The sequence below is a fragment of the Cherax quadricarinatus genome, chromosome 16 (genome assembly GCF_038502225.1).
Source record: "Cherax quadricarinatus isolate ZL_2023a chromosome 16, ASM3850222v1, whole genome shotgun sequence".
Lineage (NCBI taxonomy): Eukaryota > Metazoa > Arthropoda > Malacostraca > Decapoda > Parastacidae > Cherax > Cherax quadricarinatus.
Window position 1 is genome coordinate 23,828,187 of NC_091307.1, and position 22,668 is coordinate 23,850,854.

The 22,668-nt window shown below is 42.1% G+C and overlaps 1 protein-coding gene across 2 annotated transcripts in view; it reads right to left on the reverse strand.

Moving 5' to 3' along the window:
• Window positions 1–22,668, reverse strand: part of LOC128688878 (RING-type E3 ubiquitin-protein ligase PPIL2) — a 57,571-nt gene that overhangs the window by 17,335 nt on the left and 17,568 nt on the right. For both annotated transcript variants that reach the window (XM_070085479.1, XM_070085478.1), the window contains exons 5-8: window positions 11,115–11,263; window positions 6,769–6,892; window positions 1,977–2,125; window positions 1,444–1,595 (exon numbers count right to left, since the gene is read on the reverse strand). In XM_070085479.1, coding sequence (XP_069941580.1) covers window positions 1,444–1,595; window positions 1,977–2,125; window positions 6,769–6,892; window positions 11,115–11,263 — 574 coding nt within the window. The remainder of the gene's footprint in view (window positions 1–1,443; window positions 1,596–1,976; window positions 2,126–6,768; window positions 6,893–11,114; window positions 11,264–22,668) is intronic.

Here is a 22,668-nt window from a genome sequence, read left to right on the forward strand (position 1 = left end):
CTCCCTCCTCCTCCTCCTCCTCCTCCTCCTCCTCCTCCTCCTCCTCCTCCTCCTCCTCTCCTCCTCCTCCTCCTCCTCCTCCTCCTCCTCCTCCTCCTCCTCCTCCTCCTCCTCCTCCCTCCTCCTCCTCCTCCTCCTCCTCCTCCTCCTCCTCCTCCTCCTCCTCCTCCTCCTCCTCCTCCTCCTCCTCCTCCTCCTCCTCCTCCTCCTCCTCCTCCTCCTCCTCCTCCTCCTCCTCCTCCTCCTCCTCCTCCTCCTCCTCCTCCTCCTCCTCCTCCTCCTCTCCTCCTCCTCCTCCTCCTCCTCCCTTGTTTACGCTCATCAAAGGTCAGCTCTTATCAGATGTTATCTCCCCTTATCTTGTCACTGTCATGGGGTGAACTGTTTTCATGCCTCAAAGGAACATATTATTACATATTATTATTATTATTAGGTATTAGGTATTATTATTATTCTTATTCTTATTCTTCTTCTTCTTCTTCTTCTTCTTCCTCCTCCTTCCACCTTCCACCTTCCTCCTCCTCCCTCCCTCCTCCTCCCTCCCTCCTTCCTTCCTCCTCCCTCCCTCCTTCCTTCCTCCTCCCTCCCTCCTTCCTCCTCCTCCCTCCTTCTTCCTCCCTCCCACCTCCTTCCTCCTCCTCCCTCCCACCTCCTTCCTCCTCCCTCCTTCTTCCTCCTCCCTCCTTCCTCCTCCTCCTCTTCCTCCTCCTCCATTGCTTTTGGTCTCAAACTCCTCGAAATCATGAAATTGATCTTCATTGACACTTCCATGGTGTTAGAGCATCACTTGGGAAGAGAAGAGTCCCAGATTTGAAGGGAAGTCACATATTTCTTACCGCTAGACATGCTGAAAAAGGACGACTGAAATGGTATTCCCACAATGCACCACTGGCTCCCCGATTTTTTTTATATGGTGCACACTGACCATGGAGACCCATTCTCTCGCATGTGGGCCTACCAGCTTTCTCCTGCTTGATTTGAAGCCGCTAGAATTTATGCGTATAGATACGTCAAACAGTATCTCCTATGACGTACATATACGACCGCGACAGTCAAAGGGTTAAAAGTGTCCCCTTACTGGAAAAGTGAAAAATATACAATTTTAATATAAACTGCATATTTTGTTCGTTTGTCAACAAGTAAATGACATGATGCTCACAGCAAACATATTTCACAGTCATTTAGGGATGGCAATTGTGTGATTTACAGAGCACTCTGACCTGTGAGGTCACTTGGCACACTTAGCAAGTTAAATACAAATAAACAAATAAACACCTAAGGTACAACTAACCAACAAAAAATATAAACCACTTGCAAGAACACACACAACAAAAATAAATAATGTACTGTTACACCACATTAAAATAACTAGTCACATAGGAGCTGTACTAATAACTCATCCTCTGTGTCTCACACAATCAACTCTTAAAACATTTGACTCACAATTGACTTTTGTTGGTATTAGGTCCTGAGTTAGCCATTGATAGAACTCCTCGTCCCTTATGAGACAGGTTAGGGCGAAACTCATCCTTAAAGGCCTTTCCCCATATAGACTCTCCACCTTTACCAGTGCCTTCAGGATCTCCCCCTTGTATCTAAAATAATGACATATAGTATGATTAATGTATTAAAAATTAATTAACATGTATGGAGTCTTTTTATTAACTGAATGGAACAAATAAGCCTCAAGTTGTCCTTTTGAAACTTATTTATGCTCATAAATAAGTTGCATAAGTTTCTTTCATACTTATATTTCACAGCTACAAAATAAATCCCTTATTTGATATACAGTATATGTAAATCATCCTTCTAGCTACTTTATTTGGTAAGACAGAAAACTCATCAATAAACTGCTCTTAAAATTTTTTATGTAAATCATTCTACCATTTAAATGTTTAGGAAAACAAACAAATTAGGAAAAAATCAATAAACTTAGTCACAATGTCCAACAACTAAGTTACAATCAGATCTGTTACCATAAAGTGACGAATGGAGCGATGAAACTTGGTGCCATTATAGTATCCACGGTCACAGTGTCTTATGAAGTTCTCTGATGTTTTCGGCAGAATGTCACAGTATATTTCCAAGTTCAGTACGCCAAGATTAGTTTTCAATGACACATATCCTGTAATCATGATAAAAGATTTTGAACTAGTGATTTTAGAACATACTGTATTTCTCTTTCTATTACATACTGATTTCTAATTTTAATCTTTAATGGGAATTTTTATTATTATTATTATTATTAATTACTATTATTATTTTTTTTTTAACATGTCGGTCGTTTCCCACAGAGGTAGGGTGACCCAAAAAGAAAAAAGAAACTTTCATCATCATTCAACGTTTTCACCATCACTCATGCATAATCACTGTCTTTACAGAGGTGCTCAGATACAACAATTTATTATTACAGTGGACCCCCGACTTACAATGGCCTCAACCTACGATAAAACCGACTTACGATGCTTGTCAGCATAAAAATTTGACCCTGACCTACGTTGAAAAACTCAACTTACATCATTTGTCCCAAATGCGACTGTCTGGTCCATCTGGCCTGAGCGCCTCAACTGAGCTAGTGTGACATTGTTTACAAGCCAGGGCGGATGGTTGCACACATACAATCGATAAATTTTGTATTATTCCAGTGTTTTTAGTGCTTGTAACTGCTAAATAAGCCACCACGGGCCCAAAGCAAGCTTCTAGTGCCAACCCTGTGGTAAAAAGGGTGAGAAATGCTATCGAAATACTATTGTACCACGGTCAGCTGCTGCTGCTGCACCACGGTCAGCTGCTGCTGCTGCACCACGGTCAGCTGCTGCTGCACCACGGTCAGCTGCTGCTGTAGCACTGTCGCCTAATGCTACTGCTGTACCGCGGTCAGCTGCTGCTGCTGCTGTACCACCGTCAGCTGCTGCTGCTGCTGTACCACCATCAGCTGCTGCTGCTGCTGCTGCTACTGTACCACGGTCAGCTGCTGCTGCACCAGTCAGCTGTACTACTCGAAGAAGTGGAGAGACTGTTATTGGTGTGGCTTATCGAGAATACCGAGAAACAATTAACCCCAGAGGGTTAGCCACCCAGAATAACCCAAGAAAGTCAGTGTGTCATCGAGGATTGTCTAACTTATTTCCATTGGGGCCCTTAATCTTGTCCCCCAGGATGCGACCCACACCAGTCAACTAACACCCAGGTGAACATGAAAAATGCCTGGAACTAGTGCTCATATTGGTAAATTTAAGGCCAGTAAAGGTTGGTTTCAGAAATTTAAGAATCATAGTGGCATAAACAGTAAAAAATTTTTTCATACTTTTGGGTGTCAAATGGAATAATTTGATTTCCATTATTTCTTATGGGGAAAATTAATCTGACTTACAATAATTTCGTCTTATGATGTGCTCTAGAACGGATTAATACCATAAGTCAGGGGTCCACTGTATTATTATTACAGCCTCTCCACACTTAACAACAGAGTTCCGTTCCTAAGACCACATCGTTAAACGAATTTGTCGCTAAGTGAGGAGCATACTATAATGGAAGTGGGTTTGTGTCAACCATCTTTGATATTGTTTTAATGTCACTTCTGCACCATTTATAATATTTCTGGTATATTTTTAAATGTTTATGCAGAAGTGTACTGCATAATGAAATAAACAGAATAGAGGAAATCAGCTCTAATATACATTATTTAGGCATAAATAATGGTCAGAGAGCCTGTCGTAAGTCCAAGGCGTTGGTAAACAAGTACATTGCTAGTGAGGAGAGGTTGTATTATTATATTTAAAACAAAGAGCTAAAACCATACAAGTTTTTACTAATATTTCATCAAAAACATTAGTAAAAACTAACTCTGAAGGGAAGAGTGCACCCATGCACTCTTCCCTTCAGAGTTATAAGCTAACATGAGACTCAGTTATTAGCTTACCAAAACCTCTTTACCACAAAGGTGAATAAAATCACATCAAAATAGCAAAAACTGAATTTTTCAGAAAATCAGACTGACAATGCCTCAAGAAAATTTCTCATTACTAGACTTGTGAAGGCAAAGTTTATATTTGAAGATGTATTCTGACCATAATCAGAACATTTCTGCATGTGGAGAAAACCTTTAATAATGTGACAACACATGGTTTTCTTGCATTTTGATTAAAAAAGTGCAACTAAAAATCTGGATCCCACAATAACTTTGATATCAGGCATCATAAAGCATTGAAGAATAGCTTAGCATTGAAAATATTGGTACTACACACACAAATGCTGCACTGTGTGCAAAATTTGGTTACCACACACCATTGTACACATCTCCTTCCCACTCACTGACAACCAACACCACCTACAGTTACATTCTGAGTGTCCTGTGCCTCACTCAAGCTATTTTGGATATTTCATCACTATATCTGGTCTCTGGATATTAACCATAGCACCCATGAGGAATACTAATGATGTTGGAGGTACCAGGTAGAACAAGTATGAATCTATTACTTTGCTGAAAAAATTAAAGTGTTAGATGCATCTGAAAAAATTTAAGTGTTAGGTATGCTTCTAGGTGGTGCCAAGTTTTCTGTGAATCAATTAACCACTCATACAAATAGAAGTACAGTGGACCCTCGACCAATGACATTAATCTGTTCCAGAGAGCTTGTCCTTAGCCAAATTTATCGTTAGCCAAATTAATTTTCCCCATAAGAAATAATGGAAATCCAATTAATTCGTTCCAGACAGCCAAAAGTATTAAAAAAAATAATTTTTTTCATGAAATATACATTCCCCTACAAAAAAAACAATGAGACATGCATAATAACTACATTGATGAATATTGAAGAGTGATGAGACTGTTTTTCTTGAACACTGGGATTTTCAGTGATACATGAGTAAAGGCTTCACTTTGCAATCCCCACTAGCATTACAACAAAACATGAGAGTTAGCATCTTTCATAGGCTTGTGTCCTGGGAGTGGCTATTATTCCTGAGTAATGTAGGTCCTGTTTGGCATTTTCTTCCAGAACAGGCCTGTTTCATCACAATTGAACACTTGTTGGGGTTGGAATTTTTCAGCTTCGCCATGCCTTATCACACTGTGTATGCCACTACGATTCTTAAATCTCTCAAATCAACTTTTTCTGGCCTTAAATTCACCAATATGAGCACTAGTCCCAGGCATTTTTTCCTGTTCACCTGGATGTTAGTCGACTGGTGTGGGTCGCATCATGGGGGACAAGATTAAGGACCCCAATGGAAATAAGTTAGACAGTTCTCAATGATGCATTGACTTTCTTGGGTCATCCTGGGTGGCTAACCCTATGGGGTTAATTGTTTCTCGGTAATTGTTTCTCGTTAAGCCACACCAACAACACTCTCTCCACATCTTCGAGTGGTACAGCTGACGGTGGTCCAGAAGCAGCTGACCGTGGTACAGCAGTAGCTGACGATGGTACAGCAGCAGCTGACGGTGGTGCAGCAACAGCTGACAGTGGTGCAGCAGCAGGGGCAGCTGACTGTGGTACAGCAGCAACTGATGGTGGTGCAGCAGCAGCTGACAGTGGTGCAGCAACAGATGACAGTGGTGCAGCAGCAGCTGACCGTGGTACAGTAGAAACTGATGGTGGTGCAGCAACAGCTGATGGTGGTGCAGCAACAGCTGATGGTGGTGCAGCAGCAGCTGACCGTGGTACAACAGTATTTCGATAGTATTTCTCACCCTTTTTACCACAGGGTTGGCACTAGAAGCTTTCTTTGGGCCCATGGTGGCTTATTTAGCAGTCACAAGCACTAAAAACAATGGAATACAAAAGTATAGCATATATGCATGGAACCGTCTGCCCTGGCTTGTAAACAATGGCACACTAGCTGAAGGCAGGGCAGCTGAGGCGCTCAGGCTGGACGGACAGGCCGATGTGTTCGGGACAAATGTTGTTACCTGAGTTTTTCACTGTTGGTCGAGCCAATATTTTTACGCAGAAACGCATCGTTAGGCGATTTTATCATTAGACGATGCCAGCATTAGTCGAGAGTCCACTGTAACAAGAAAAAATAAAAGCATTTGCATTAAGTAGTACAGGGTGTCAACTCCACAAAAGAATGTCAAAGAGGTTACTACTGCTAAATTTGATGAAAAAGCTACTGAATATGTGGGTGGATGAAAAAATTCAAGAAAGGAACCCCCACTTAGTAGACAAATAATAAGGCACAAAGCCCTATCACACTATAAAACTCTGCATGAGAAGGAAGGTGTTTTCACAACAGTATATGTTTAGCTTTCTGGTCAGCTCTATAAACTGCTGTAGGATAAAACATACCAGAGAAATATTACAGAAAGTATAGTACCTGTACTATAATACATCAACTACCAACAACTCTGCATCCATATCAATACAAAAAACAGCCATCCACTTCAGCCCAGTAGGCCCACATCAACCCTCTTCATACTTATCCATATATAGAAGAAATCACTACCAAAATGTAAGGCAAGTTATATTATAGTAATTTTTATATTGTAAAATTAAAAAAAATGAATTGACAAATTTGGAGGCATCTAGAACGTATCCCTATTTTCCCTAATATTCTTCACTTCACATAATGCTATTTTATGTTAGGCACTGATACTTCAGGAACATAACCTATGTGTTATGAGAGGAATTTATTATAGTATATTACATGATCCCTCATGCTATTAGGAACTGTTACAATAAAAGAAAAATTTCAACAAGCCAGCCATCTTCCACTGAGGCAGGGTGAGTACTAAGTTATTTAATACTACATACAAATAGCTACCTTTTTTCTTCACTCGTTGATACCTTACAACATCATCTTCCAGTACTGCAGCTTCATGTTTGGTCTCCACATCAACGGAAGTTGATGTAAAGCTAGCAGATACTTTCCCTGTCGAGTAGTGTGCCTGCAATTATAAAGAGTTCACTGAAGCATGTGGTAACATACACAAACCTGTACAGCATTTTTTTTTTTATTATCACACTGGCCGATTCCCACCAAGGCAGGGTGGCCCGAAAAAGAAAAACTTTCACCATCATTCACTCCATCACTGTCTTGCCAGAAGGGTGCTTTACACTACAGTTTTTAAACTGCAACATTTACACCCCTCCTTCAGAGTGCAGGCACTGTACTTCCCATCTCCAGGACTCTAAGTCCGGCCTGCTGGTTTCCCTGAACCCCTTCATAAATGTTACTTTGCTCACACTCCAACAGCACGTCAAGTATTAAAAACCATTTGTCTCCATTCACTCCTATCAAACACGCTCACGCATGCCTGCTGGAAGTCCAAGCCCCTCGCACAAAACCTCCTTTACCCCCTCCCTCCAACCTTTCCTAAGCTGACCCCTACCCCGCCTTCCTTCCACTACAGACTGATACACTCTTGAAGTCATTCTGTTTCGCTCCATTCTCTCTACATGTCCGAACCACCTCAACAACCCTTCCTCAGCCCTCTGGACAACAGTTTTGGTAATCCCGCACCTCCTCCTAACTTCCAAACTACGAATTCTCTGCATTATATTCACACCACACATTGCCCTCAGACATGACATCTCCACTGCCTCCAGCCTTCTCCTCGCTGCAACATTCATCACCCATGCTTCACACCCATATAGGAGCGTTGGTAAAACTATACTCTCATACATTCCCCTCTTTGCCTCCAAGGACAAAGTTCTTTGTCTCCACAGACTCCTAAGTGCACCACTCACTCTTTTTCCCTCATCAATTCTATGATTCACCTCATCTTTCATAGACCCATCCGCTGACACGTCCACTCCCAAATATCTGAATACGGCATATGTAAATAAATAGTAAATAAATGTAAATAAATAGAGGTGTGGTTTTTTAAATAATTTTATTCTATAATTTCTCTCATCCTTCATACACTCATGCTTTTTCTCTTCTGAATCCCCCACTTGCACTGTGTAATCTGCAAACAGTAATTTCAACAACTTCAATAAGGAATCAACAAAACAATCTGGGTGAACAATGCAGCAGTGACAAACACTGCAGGTTGATCAGTACTGGCAACCTCTCCCTTCAAAATAATGACATTTATTACATCTGTCAAACCAACTTTCACTTGCTCAAATTTGCTTTGTGGTCAATGAGGATCCGGTAGTCACTTCCACATGTTGGTGGAGCTATCAGGTCTTCTGATGAGTGATGGGAGTATTGATGAGGAATCTTAATCAATGAGCAAGTTTGGTAAGCTTCTTATTTTTCCAATCAATTAATTTCATGAATGTTTCGAAGACTTTGCTTAGCGTGACATAGATGCACAGCTTTCTTAATCTTATTAGCATTTTTTCCTTATGGAGCTTTAAGTGGGCTTGCTCACATTTACAGCTCCAAACCACACTGGAAATACATTAATCTTGCTCTAACAAAAAACTCACTTCTTGGCAGGTGTATCAACGGTGTTCGGATGCTATGATACAGAATGTAGAAGTCCAACAAAATGTATAGCAGTATTTTGTTAGAATCATTCCAGAAAGATATTACCATACTGGCATATGAGTGCAAAGTGGGAAGTATAAAATATTTTACACACTGGCAGAACTGCTGGTCTTTTCTTCTTGTTTCATGAACATATAAGATAGTAGGTAAATCTAACAAACTTCTACTTATTTGGTGAAAACCTAGTATATGATATAGTACAAACAATTTGTGACATTTCCTGAGAACTTGTTCACTCCAATATACATCTTATATGCTGAACTTGTAAAAACATAGGTATAGATAGGCTGGTATACATGAAGGTCAGGCCAGCTGAACTGTAGTGAGGTCACGTGAATAAGCTTTGCCCTGCCCACCTCAGGATACAGACATCAGGTGACCCAATTAAGAGCTCAGCTTACATGACCTTCAAATGTACCTTGCCTATACAAACCTGTTTCTCATGGCCCCATGGTCCCAGAACCAAATCATTTCATAATAAAATATTCAAAGACCTGTGCTCATGTCTTCACCTATATTTTAAATTTCCTTTGCATTTCCAACAGTTCTTATTCCCACAATCAGTGGCGGCTCGTAGCGCCAGTAATACCTATACTATCATACCGCATCAAACTTCTATTTTTAATCATTTATCTTGTTTCAACAAAAAATAAAAATTCATTTATAAATACATTGAAAACAACAACAACTGATTTTTCCTATAATGTATTTGTCAGTTGGAAATTATTTTAGCATAAGGTTGATGAAGTCATGCATCCGGCAGTGAACACCTGGGGGAACTGCAGCTCCTATGGACGAGCTGCCACTGCCTATAATATTTTATTTTTAACTGAAGAAGCCTGATGAGACAGGGTTGTAGGGTAAATGATCCCAAGAACCATTAACAGATAATAGATATACGTACATCATAAACATTCGAAATACAGTGGACCCCCGAGTTTCGTCATTAATCCGTTCCAGAGAGTCTGCCGACTGGCGAAATTCACGACTGGTGAATCTATTTCCTCCATAAGAAATAATGGAAACCCAATTAATCCGTTTCAGACAGCCAAAAGTATTAACAAAAAATAATTTTTTTAAAGATTGAATATAGATTTACATACAGAAAACAATGACAAATAAATATAAAGCACTAATAAAATGGATAAATGAACATTTAACATCACACTTAATCTTTATTGATTCTTGTTGGTATAGGAGGTAGGCAGGAGGCAAGAGGAAGGCGAGTTTATTATGCTTCAATATGATGCTAATATCATCTCTACAGCTTATTTATCTATCACAATTCATCTAATATGACATTATAAACAATATTAATAACATAGAAACATGATATATACTCTAGAATGAATAAAATAGTCATAATGTATAAAAGGAGTAAACGGTGTAAGTCTTGTTGTTGGGTTTAAGGGCCGCCACTGAGAGAAGCCGTGTTGGTGGCAGTGGAGGCTTTGGCCACCACCACCATCACACTTAAACAATGTAATTTATAAATAAGAAATATTTACATTTTAATTTATAAATAACTAAGTTTATTCGGGTATACACAAATACAGTTACATACATAGATTATCATACATAGCAGCATATATGTAAAGTACCCAGGATAACCCAAAAAATTCAAGAGTGACATATTTCCATTGGTGTCCTTTTATATTTACACTTACCTTGGAGGAGATGTTAGTTTAATTAGTTAGTTTGATGAAGGAGATGTTGGCAGAGGTTTAGGGTGGTGGAAGATAGCAGGGCGGTGTATGTTCAGCGGTCCTATACACATCCAACAACATTGGAGAGTTACTCTCGTGTTGTTTTTCTATCACTTACTCGCTTAACTTACTTGCTATACTGTTAATTCTACACTTTATCGCTGGCTGGAGCTATAGCCTTTATCGATACCTGCTGCTTTAGTATCATACATATTGCAGAATCACTGAATCGCTGCAGAAGGCACATTCTCCCCTCTCTCGTCCTCCTCTACTTTAGTACTTTGCTATGAGTTTTTTCTTGAATTCTATCGTGTTTCTCACCTTGTTAACCAAAGGGCTGGCACTAGGAGCTTTCTTTGGGCCCATGGTGGCTTATTTAGCAGTTGCAAGCACAAAAAACAATGAATTATTATGAAATGTGTTGTATGAACCTGTGGGATGATGGTCACATGCTGGTAAACAATGGCACACTGAGTGTGAATAGTGTGGGAGACTGGCTTTGTGTGCACGCTGACGGGCAGACGCGTACCAGAAGGGCGCCGAATCATGAGTCCAATCACGAACCACGAAGCTAAATTTTGCCGAAAAAACTTGCCAAAAGTCGGATTTCACGAAAGTCACGGGTGCCGAACGGCAGGGGTTCACTGTACAGCGATTTTCTCTCACTCAGGAAACCAAAACACACCATGCATGGTAGAGGACACTGCCACAGGTCAGCTTAACACAGTGTGTGGAGAGTGCTTTATTTTCAAAAACAATCTAAAACTTAAGTTGTTAGCAAAAAATAACCAGTTTGTATTAATTAATGAAGTACTCAAAATTCAGTTTTCAAATATGCAGTAAAAACAAAAGACAGAACATATTAAGTTTGTGAGTTAGATAAAGGTACATGTATTTGCATGTAAAATTTTAATTCCACATCAAAACTTTTATAGTTTAAACTAGTACATAACCATTCCTTACTGCATTAAATTTATCTGCAACTCGTTCTTCAGTCTCTTCTTTCTTGTCTGTCTCCTTATATGTTTGGTTAAATTCCTCCAAAATCTGCTTGGTGTCCTGTGATACATTCTTTAAGCGCATTGATGCATCTGAGCGAGCTTGAACAGTCTCTGTAAAAATAATTTATATCTTTTAAAAATATGACATAAAGCATTTTTCATTTTATTCCAATCTGTTTTCTCTACCTGCTAAAGCTGTGGAAAAGCCTCTGCAGTAATTTAATCAAACAACTGTAAGGAGGTGCTGAGCATTTATTACAGGAACTAGAAAAACAATTTTGTGCCTGAAACCTTACCTATACATCCAAATTCAGCAACAATGTATTCAAATCTGAAATTCTAAAATACCATGAATTTTTCTTGCTTCAGTGCTCTGACAATCAATTTAAAATGTACATTAAAAATTGCAAGCACAGGTAACAGAATATAAAAACCAGATTGATTCTTGTAGTTGCTTTTTTTTTTTTTTAACCATGTGCCATCTCCCACCAAGGTGGGTAAAAAAAAAAAAAAAAAAACATTCATAATCTTATGAGAAATATGCATACATAGCAATCCAAATGACCCTCCAAACTCTATAATCTCTACCCCTCCTTCAGAGTGCAGGCACTGTACTTCCCACCTCCAGGACTCAAGTCTTGATAACCAGGTTTCCCTAAATCTTTCCAAAAATCTTTATCTTGCTTACATTCCAACAGCATGCCAAATCCCTAAAACCACTTGTCTCCAGGCATGCACACACACACACACACACACACACAGGCAGGGCCAGGAGCTAAGACTCGACCCCTGCAACCACAAATAGGTGAGTACACACAGTCATAGAGAAGTCAGGAAGTGGAATAGCCTAGCCAGGCAGGAACCATATATAACTTTAAGATGAGGTATGATAAAGGTCATGGAGCAGGGAGAGAGAGGACCTAGTAGCATTCAGTGAAGAGGCGGGGCATGGAGCTGAGTCTCGACCCCTGCATCCACAATTAGGCGAGTACAATTAGGTGAGTACACATACATACACACACATGTACACACTCATGTACACACACACACATACACACACACAGGGTCCAGGAGCTGTGACTCAATCCCTGCAACCTCAACTAGGTGAGTACACACACACACACGTACACACACACACACACACACACACACACACACACACACACACACACACACACACACACACACACACACACACACACACACACACACACACACATACACATACACACACACACACTCACACACACACACACTGTGGTAAAAAAAAAATGGGTGGCCCTAGAGGACGGAAAACCAGAGATCTGGTGGACGAACCAGGGAGGAAAGACTGGGAGCTAGAGCTCCAAAAAAGGGAGGAAGAGTGGGGAAGGAAGATAGTAGAGCTTGGTAAGAAAATGGAGGAGCGGATAGCTGAAGAGTGCAGGAAGTGGGAAGTACAGGTCTTAGCAGCAGAAGCTAGGATGCAGTGCTTAGAAGAGAAACTGCAAAGCCTGAAACAGATTAGAGAGACAAATGACAATTCAGATGTGACATCAGAAAATTCAATGTCAGGCGCAGACAAGGGGACGGTAAGCAACAAAGGAGACACGTCGTATGCGAAGGCCCTATCAGACCCACGTGGGGCCAGGGAAAAGACGAGGAGCACACTAAGATCAAATGACAGGTCCAAAGACAATGAAGGTATGCTATATGCAGAGACTCTAACAGCCAACTGCAGTAGCAAGGGACAGCTGGTCATGAAAGACAGTTCACTGAGAATAGAAGTTTCAGATATGGCAGGGACTGAAGGCAAGAACATGTCAATGGAAGGAAATAAAATGCCTCAGAGGAAGCAGATGGAGACTCAGTGGGAGGAGGAAAGGGCGAGGCCAGTTTTTGTGTACGGGCTCCAAGAAGCCAAGGGGGACAACTTCGAAGAAATAAAACAGGAGGAGAAAAAAATGATTGAAGGCATCATGAAAACAATAGGTGAGGGCAATATGACCCAGGTGACAAATTTTCAGAGAATTGGGTGGTTTGCGAGTGGAAGGATACGGCCTGTCAAAGTAATTTTCAAGGAAGAATCAGTTCGAACCAGGATTCTGCAAGAGAAAGCAAGACTGAGGGACAAACAGGGGTACCAGAGAGTATACCTCGACCGCAACAGAACACAAGAAGAAAGGACTACACTGAAAGAGAGGGTACAGAGACGCAAGGAGGAATGAGAGGCACTGACGAAGATGAGCAGGACCCAGACACAGGAGGAAGGGCAAACACACCCCACAGAATCTCCCACCAAAAGACTCCAACCACAACATTCCCAATGCAAGTGAGCAACCTATATTACAACCCACTCACTGTTCCCTCTGCCTCCAACCCCCATATCACAAACCTCACCCCAACAGCTTCCCTTATGGGCATTCTGACCCCACCCCCATCATCACAAACCCCACCTACACCACAGCCCCATATAGGCCCCCACCAAGGCTCTCGCTCCCCCAACCCCAATATTCTTGCATGACCAAAATAATAAAAAAGAAACTGAAAGTTTGGTACACAAACGCGGATGGAATAACGAATAAACATGAGGAGTGGAACAAAAGAATCAGTGAGAAATCCCCAGACATCATAGCAGTCACAGAAACAAAACTCGCTGAGACAATAACAGACACAATCTTCCCAATGGGATATCAGATCCTGAGGAAAGATAGGAGGAGTAGAGGGGGAGGAGCGGTTGCACTGCTCATAAAACACCGATGGGGATTTGAGGAAATGGAAGGCATGGACATGATTGGAGAAAGAGACTACATTGTAGGTACAATTCAGTCCGGAGAACATAAAGTAGTCATTGGAGTGATGTACAGTGGACCCCCGCATAACGATCACCTCCGAATGCGACCAATTATGTAAGTGTATTTATGTAAGTGCGTTTGTACGTGTATGTTTGGGGGTCTGAAATGGACTAATCTACTTCACAATATTCCTTATGGGAACAAATTCGGTCAGTACTGGCCCCTGAACATACTTCTGGAGAGAAAAAATATCGTTAACCGGGGGTCCACTGTATAACCCACCACAGAACTGCAGGAGGCCAAGAGAGGAGTACGAAGAAAACAACAGGGTGATGGTGGACACACTGGCTGAGGTGGCAAGAAGAGCTCACTCGAGCAGAGCAAAGTTACTGGTAATGGGCGATTTCAACCACAGGGAGATCGACTGGGAAAACCTGGAGCCACATGGGGGTCCCGAAACATGGAGAGCCAAGATGATGGATGTGGTACTTGAAAACCTCATGCATCAACATGTCAGGGACACTACCAGAGAGAGAGGGGAGGATGAGCCAGCAAGACTGGATCTTGTGTTCACCCTGAGCAGTTCAGACATTGAGGACATCACTTACGAGAGGCCCCTTGGAGCTAGCGATCACGTGGTTCTGAGTTTTGATTATATAGTAGAGTTACAAGTGGAGAAGGTAACAGGAACTGAAGGGGACAGGCCAAACTATAAAAGGTATGAGGAACTTCCTCCAGGAGGTTCAGTGGGACAGAGAAATGGTAGGAAAATCAGTAAACGAGATGATGGAATATGTGGCAACAAAGTGCAAGGAGGCAGAGGAAAGGTTCGTTCCCAAGGGAAACAGAAATAATAGGAAGACCAAAACGAGTCCTTGGTTTACCCGAAGGTGTAGGGAGGCAAAAACTAAGTGTAACAGAGAATGGAAAAGGTACAGGAGGCATAGGACCCAGGAAAACAAGGAGATTAGTAGAAGAGCCAGAAATGAGTATGCACAGATAAGGAGGGAGGCCCAGCGACAGTATGAAAACGACATAGCATCGAAAGTCAAATCTGACACGAAATTGCTGTATAGCCACATTAGGAGGAAGACAACAGTCAAGGACCAGGTGATAAGGCTGAGGAAAGAAGGTGGAGAACTCACAAGAAACGATCAAGAGGTATGTGAGGAGCTCAACACGAGATTTAAGGAAGTATTTACAGTAGAGACAGGAAGGCCTCTGGGGGGACAGACCAGATGGGGATACCAGCAAGGAATACACCAACAAGTGTTGGACGACATACATACAGATGAGGAGGAGGTGAAGAAACTGCTAAGGGACATCGATACCTCAAAGGCAATGGGACCGGACAACATCTCCCCGTGGGTCCTTAAAGAGGGAGCAGATATGTTGTGCGTGCCACTTACCACAATCTTCAACACGTCCCTGGAAATGGGGCAACTACCTGAGGTATGGAAGACGGCAAATGTAGTTCCCATTTTTAAAAAAGGAGACAGAAAAGAGGCACTAAACTATAGACCTGTGTCATTGATGTGTATAGTATGCAAAGTTATGGAGAAGATTATCAGGAGGAGAGTGGTGGAGCACCTGGAACGGAACAAGAGTATAAATGCCAACCAGCACGGATTCATGGAAGGCAAATCCTGTCACAAACCTTCTGGAGTTTTATGATAAAATAACAGAAGTAAGACACGAGAGAGAGGGGTGGGTTGATTGCATCTTCTTGGACTGCAAGAAGGCCTTTGACACAGTTCCTCACAAAAGACTAGTGCAGAAGCTAGAGCATCAGGCGCATATAACAGGAAGGGCTCTGCAATGGATCAGAGAATACCTGACAGGGAGGCAACAACGAGTCATGGTACATAATGATGTATCACAGTGGGCACCTGTGACAAGCGGGGTCCCACAGGGGTCGGTCCTAGGACCAGTGCTATTTTTGGTATATGTGAACGACATGATGGAAGGGTTAGACTCAGAAGTGTCCCTGTTTGCAGATGATGTGAAGTTAATGAGGAGAATTAAATCAGATGAGGACCAGGCAGGACTTCAAAGAGACCTGGACAGACCGGACACCTGGTCCAGCAAATGGCTTTTCGAATTTAATCCTGCCAAATGCAAAGTCATGAAAATAGGGGAAGGGCACAGAAGACCACAGACAGAGTATAGGCTAGGTGGCCAAAGACTGCAAACCTCACTCAAGGAGAAAGATCTTGGGGTGAGTATAACAATGAGCATGTCTTCAGAAGCACACATCAACCAGATAACTGCTGCAGCATATGGGCGCCTGGCAAACCCGCGCTTGATAAAGCGCGTCAAGAAACTAGAGAAGGTACAAAGGTTTGCGACAAGGTTAGTTCCAGAGCCAAGGGGAATGTCCTATGAAGAAAGATTAAGGGAAATCGGCCTGACGACACTGGAGGACAGGAGGGTCAGGGGAGACATGATAACGACATATAAAATACTGCGTGGAATAGACAAGGTGGACAAAGACAGGATGTTCCAGGGAGGGGACACAGAAACAAGAGGCCACAATTGGAAGTTGAAGACACAAATGAGTCAGAGAGATATTAGGAAGTATTTCTTCAGTCATAGAGTTGTCAGGCAGTGGAATAGCCTAGAAAATGACGTAGTGGAGGCAGGAACCATACACAGTTTTAAGACGAGGTTTGAAAAAGCTCATGGAGCGGGGAGAGAGAGGGCCCAGTAGCAACCGGTGAAGAGGCGGGGCCAGGAGCTAAGACTCGACCCCTGCAACCACAAATAGGCGAGTACACACACACACACACACACACACACACACACACACACACACACACACACACACACACACACACACACACACACACACACACACACACACACCAAAAAAAAAAGCACACATCTTCAACACTTCCCTTGAAACTAGGCAACTACCTGAAGTATGGAAAAAGGCAAATGTAGTCCCCATCTTTAAGAAAGGAGACAGAAATGAAGCACTAAACTATAGACCAGTGTCACTGACGTGTATAGTATGCAAAGTCATGGAGAATATTTTCAGAAGGAGAGTGGTGGAGAACCTGGAGCGGAACAAGATTATAAATGACAGCCAGCATGGATTCATGGAAGGCAAATCCTGTGTCACAAACCTACTAGAGTTTTATGACAAGGTAACTGAAGTAAGAAATGAGTGGGAGGGGTGGGCTGATTGCATTTTCTTGGACAAGAAGGCCTTCGACACAGCTCCTCACAAGAGATAAGTACAGAAGCTAGAGGATCAGGCACATATAACAGAAAATACCTAACAGCGAGGCAACAGCGAGTCATGGTCCGTGATGAGGTATCACAGTGGGTGCCTGTGACGAGCAGTGTCCCACAGGGGTCAGTCCTGGGACCAGTGCTATTTTTGGTATATGTGAACGACATGACGGAAGAGATAGACTCAGAAGTGCCCGTTTGCAGATGATGTGAAGTTAATGAGGAGAATTAAATCAGATGCGGACCAGACAGATCCACAAAGAGACCTGGACAGGGTGGATGCGGAGTCAAGCAACTGGCTTTTAGAATTTAGCCCCGCCAAATGCAAAGTCATGAAGATAGGAGAAGGGCAAAGAAGACTGCAGACAAAGTATAGGCTAGGAGGCTAAAGACTGCAAACCTCACTCAAGAAGAAAGATCTAGGAGTGAGTATAATACCGAGTACATGGCCAGAAGCACACATTAACCAGATAACTGCTGTGGCATAGAATCAGCCCAAGCCGTATGCCTGCCATCTCTAGTTTGTATTAGCTGAATGTTGGGACGACATACGTTAGCGTCACCGAGCTCTCAGTAGTATCAGTTACCAGTAACCAGTTACCAGCCATATGACTCACTACCAACCGTCTGTGTGAATCACTTGTTATTCATTTTGCAGCTGACCATAGCATGTTTTTGAACGCCGCTCACCCCTAGGCATCATTCGTGAGTCAGTCATAAGGATAGACAGCAGAGAGACGTAGGTCAGGCCTGGTGTTCCTCATATATTTCACCCAATATACTAGAACATCCAACGTGTGTTGATTACCCAATCCATGTTTCGAACCCCCACATGACAAGGGGAGACATGATAACGACATACAAAATATTGCGTGGAATAGACAAGGTGGACAGAGACAGGATGTTCCAGGGATGGGACACAGAAACAAGGGGTCACAATTGGAACCTGAAGACTCAGATGAGTCAGAGGGATGTTAGGAAGTATTTCTTCAGCCATAGAGTTGTTAGGAAGTGGAATAGTCTGGCAAGCAATGTAGTGGAGGCAGGAACCATACATAGTTTTAAGACGAGGTATGATAAAACTCATGAAACAGGGAGAGGGAGGACCTAGTAGCGGTCAGTGAAGAGGCGGGGCCAGGAGCTGAGTCTCAACCCCTGCAACCACAATTAGGCGAGTACAATTAGATGAGTACATGCACACACACACACACACACAAACATGCATGCACTCGCATGCACACATAACATATTTATGTTAATTTATTTTACTGTGGGGTGTATTAACCCTTTGACTGTCACAACCCCTAATCCTGAGGTGTCTCCTGGTGTCGCAAAATTTAAAAAAAAAATTATTTTTTCTTATGAAATGATAGAGAATCTTTTCCCGATTGTAATGACACCAAAAAAAACGAAATTTGATGGAAAACTGACGGAATTATGCTCTCGCGAAGTTAGCGACCTCGGCGCTGTTTACAAATCGGCGATTTCGCCCACTTTGAGCCCTATTTTTGGCTAATTCCATTGTTCTAGTCGCCCAAACTCATAGCTATTTCTTTAGAACTCCATTTTTTCTATCGATTGAGTACAAGAAACTGCCCATTTACTGATTTCAACTACCTAATAATGTGGTCAGAAATTTGCAATTTGGCCAATTTCACGAAAACTAAAAAATATGACAATTTCAAAATAAGGTCCAGAATGAACAATGCAGACATTCCAGGCTCTAAAATAACGTTTTCTTTGTTCATCAGTCACGTCTCCAGGCCCCTCTGATATTACTCTTGCTTTCTATTTTGAATTTTTATTCAAACAAAAAATATTAGACTTACTATTATGCAAACTACTGCAATACTGTAATAACTGTATAAATAACATCAACCCATTCATGACTGCATATTAGAATGGCTAGTTGGACATTTATTGGACAATGGCATCATTTGTTTACTTTTGAACATTGGCAAAAATCAAACATTTCCCCTACTTTGAGCTCCATTTCTAGGTTCTTTTTATAGTAAAATCAATCAAAAACATCTCTATTTCTGTAATATGTTTTCCACTCTATCAAATGAGACCAAGAAAACGAGAATACAACCATAAATACTATACGAAAATAGACCACAAAGTCGGCATTTTAATTAAAAAAAACGGTCGGAGTTTTTTTTTTCTCATTATGCACTGCGTGCTCCAGGATTTTTTTTATATGGTGCACACTGACCACACAGACCCATTCTCTCACATGTGGGCCTACCAGATTTCTCCTGCTTGATTTGAAGCCGCTAGAATTTATGAGTATATATACGTCAAACACGGCACCTCGTAAAACGTATATATACGGCCGCGACAGTCAAAGGGTTAATCATGTTTATATGTTATGTAGTATGTTTCTTATATAATTTTTAAAAAATATCATTGATGAATTAATATAAATGATTATATTAACGTCCTCGAAAAGGTTGGAGGGAGGGGGTAAAGGAGGTTTTGTGGGCAAGAGGCTTGGACTTCCAGCAAGCATGCATGAGTGTGTTAGATAGGAGTGAACGGAGACGAATGGTTATTGGGACCTGACGAGATTGGAGTGTGAGCAGGGTAATATTTTGTGAAGGGATTCAGGGAAACCGGTTAGCTGGACTTGAGTCCTGGAAATGGGAAGTACAATGCCTGCACTTTAAAGGAGAGGTTTGGGATATTGGCAGTTTGGAGGGACTTCTAAACTGTCGTATCTGAGCGCCTCTTCAAAGATAGTGATTATGTATGAGTGATGGTGAAAGTGCTGAATGATGATGAAAGTATTTTTCCTTCTTTTTGGGTTTTTCTTTCTTTCTGGGTCACCCTGCCTCGGTGGAAAACGGCCAATGTGTTAAAAATATACAGTGGAACCTCAAATATTGAACTTTCGTCATTCCAGACGGTTGTTCGAGTGCTATTACCGAATGAATTTATTCCCATCAGGAATAATGTAAATTAGATTAGTTCATTTCAGACCCTCAAAAATACACTTAAAAAAGTACTTACAAAAATACACTTACATAATTGGTTGAGTTGGGAGCAGTTTGACATTTGAGGTTCCACTGTACATATATACAGTAGGGCCCCACTTTTCAGTGTTTCACCTTATGGTGTTCCACTAATACGGCGATCTCAAATTATGACCAAAACTTTCTATATGGCAAGTGGTCTTTCAAATACGGTGCACGCCACACGATTTGCTTACATTCTCCTTGAGCACATCTCTCTATTATGTAATAATAATCACTCTTGGGTACATTAAATGTCTAATTTTATGTTAATACAGTGGAACCTCGCCTAACGAACACATCACATAACGTTAAATCCAGCTAGCGATACATTTTAACGCAAAAATTTTGCCTCGGCTAGCGCTAAAAAACTCACTCAACGCGGTTCATTCGAGACGCGTCCACGTGCGTCCTGAGCCCGCCTCACTTGTTCCATGGGTGCCAGTGTTTACAAGCCAGCCACCGCGGTCGCTTCCAAGCATGCAATTGGAACATTTCATATTATCTTAGCCTTTTTAGTGATTGCACCTGCAAAATTAGTCACCATGGGCCCCAAGAAAGCTTCTAGTGCCAACCCTACAGCAAAAAGAGTGAGATAGCATCTCTCAAGCGATCATATGTGAAAAGGCTAGGAAGTTGCATGACGATTAAAATTAGAAAAATGCCTGCAACTAGTGATGATGTGAGTGAACTTAAGGCCACCAAAGGTTGGTTTGAGAGATTTAAGAATCGTAGTGGCATACATAGTGTGATAAGGCATGGTGAGGCTGCCAGTTCGGACCACAAAGCGGCTGAATTTTTTTTTTTTTATTATCACACTGTCCGATTCCCACCAAGGCAGGGTGGCCCGAAAAAGAAAAACTTTCACCATCATTCACTCCATCACTGTCTTGCCAGAAGGGTGCTTTACACTACAGTTTTTAAACTGCAACATTAACACCCCTCCTTCAGAGTGCAGGCACTGTACTTCCCATCTCCAGGACTCAAGTCCGGCCTGCCGGTTTCCCTGAACCCCTTCATAAATGTCACTTTGCTCACACTCCAACAGCACGTCAAGTATTAAAAACCATTTGTCTCCATTCACTCCTATCAAACACGCTCACGCATGCCTGCTGGAAGTCCAAGCCCCTCGCACACAAAACCTCCTTTACCCCCTCCCTCCAACCTTTCCTAGGCCGACCCCTACCCCGCCTTCCTTCCACTAGAGACTGATACACTCTTGAAGTCACTCTGTTTCGCTCCATTCTCTCTACATGTCCGAACCACCTCAACAACCCTTCCTCAGCCCTCTGGACAACAGTTTTGGTAATCCCGCACCTCCTCCTAACTTCCAAACTACGAATTCTCTGCATTATATTCACACCACACATTGCCCTCAGACATGAAATTTCCACTGCCTCCAGCCTTCTCCTCACTGCAACATCCATCACCCATGCTTCACACACATATAAGAGCGTTGGTAAAACTATACTCTCATACATTCCCCTCTTTGCCTCCAAGGACAAAGTTCTTTGTCTCCACAGACTCCTAATATGTGCAGGAATTCAAGGAGTACATAGACAGTGAAGGACTGAAATCTGAACAAGTGTTTAATTGTGACGAAACAGGCCTGTTTTGGAAGAAAATGCCAAGCAGGACCTACATTACTCAGGAGGAAAAGGCACTCCCAGGACATAAGCCTATGAAAGACAGGCTTACTCTGTTGATGTGTGCCAATCCTAGTGGTGATTACAAAGTGAAGCCTTTATTGGTGTATCACTCTGAAACTCCCAGAGTGTTCAGGAAAAAAATTTGTCCTCAAGGCTAATTTGCGTGTGCTGTGGAGGGCAAACAGTAAGGCATGGGTCACTAGGGACTTTTTCTATGACTGGTTACACCATGCATTTGCCCCAACTGTGAAAAATTACCTAATTGAAAAGAAATTAGACCTTAAGTGCCTCCTGGTACTAGACAATGCTCCTTGTCATCCTTCAGACGTGGCAGAGCGACTTTCTGCCGAAATGAGCTTCATGAAGGCCAAGTTTTTGCCTCCTAATACCACTCCTCTCCTGCAGCCCATGGACCAGCAGGTCATTTCCAACTTCAAGAAACTGTACACAAAAGCTATGTTTGAAAGGTGCTTTGTAGTGACCTCAGAAACTCAATTGACTCTAAGAGAGTTTTGGAGAGATCACTTTAGCATCCTCAATTGTGTAAACATTATAGGTAAGGCTTAGGAGGAAGTGACTAAGAGGACCTTGAACTCTGCTTGAAAGAAACTGTGGCCAGAATGTGTAGACAAAAGGGATTTTGAAGGGTTTGAGGCTAACCCTGGGAATCCTATGCCAGTTGAGGAATCCATTGTGGCATTGGGGAAGTCCTTGGGGTTGGAGGTTAGTGGGGAGGGTGTGGAAGAGTTGGTGGAGGAGGACAATGAAGAACTAACCACTGATGAGCTGCTAGATCATCTTCAACAGCAAGAGGCCACACCTGAGGAAACTGCTTCGGAGGA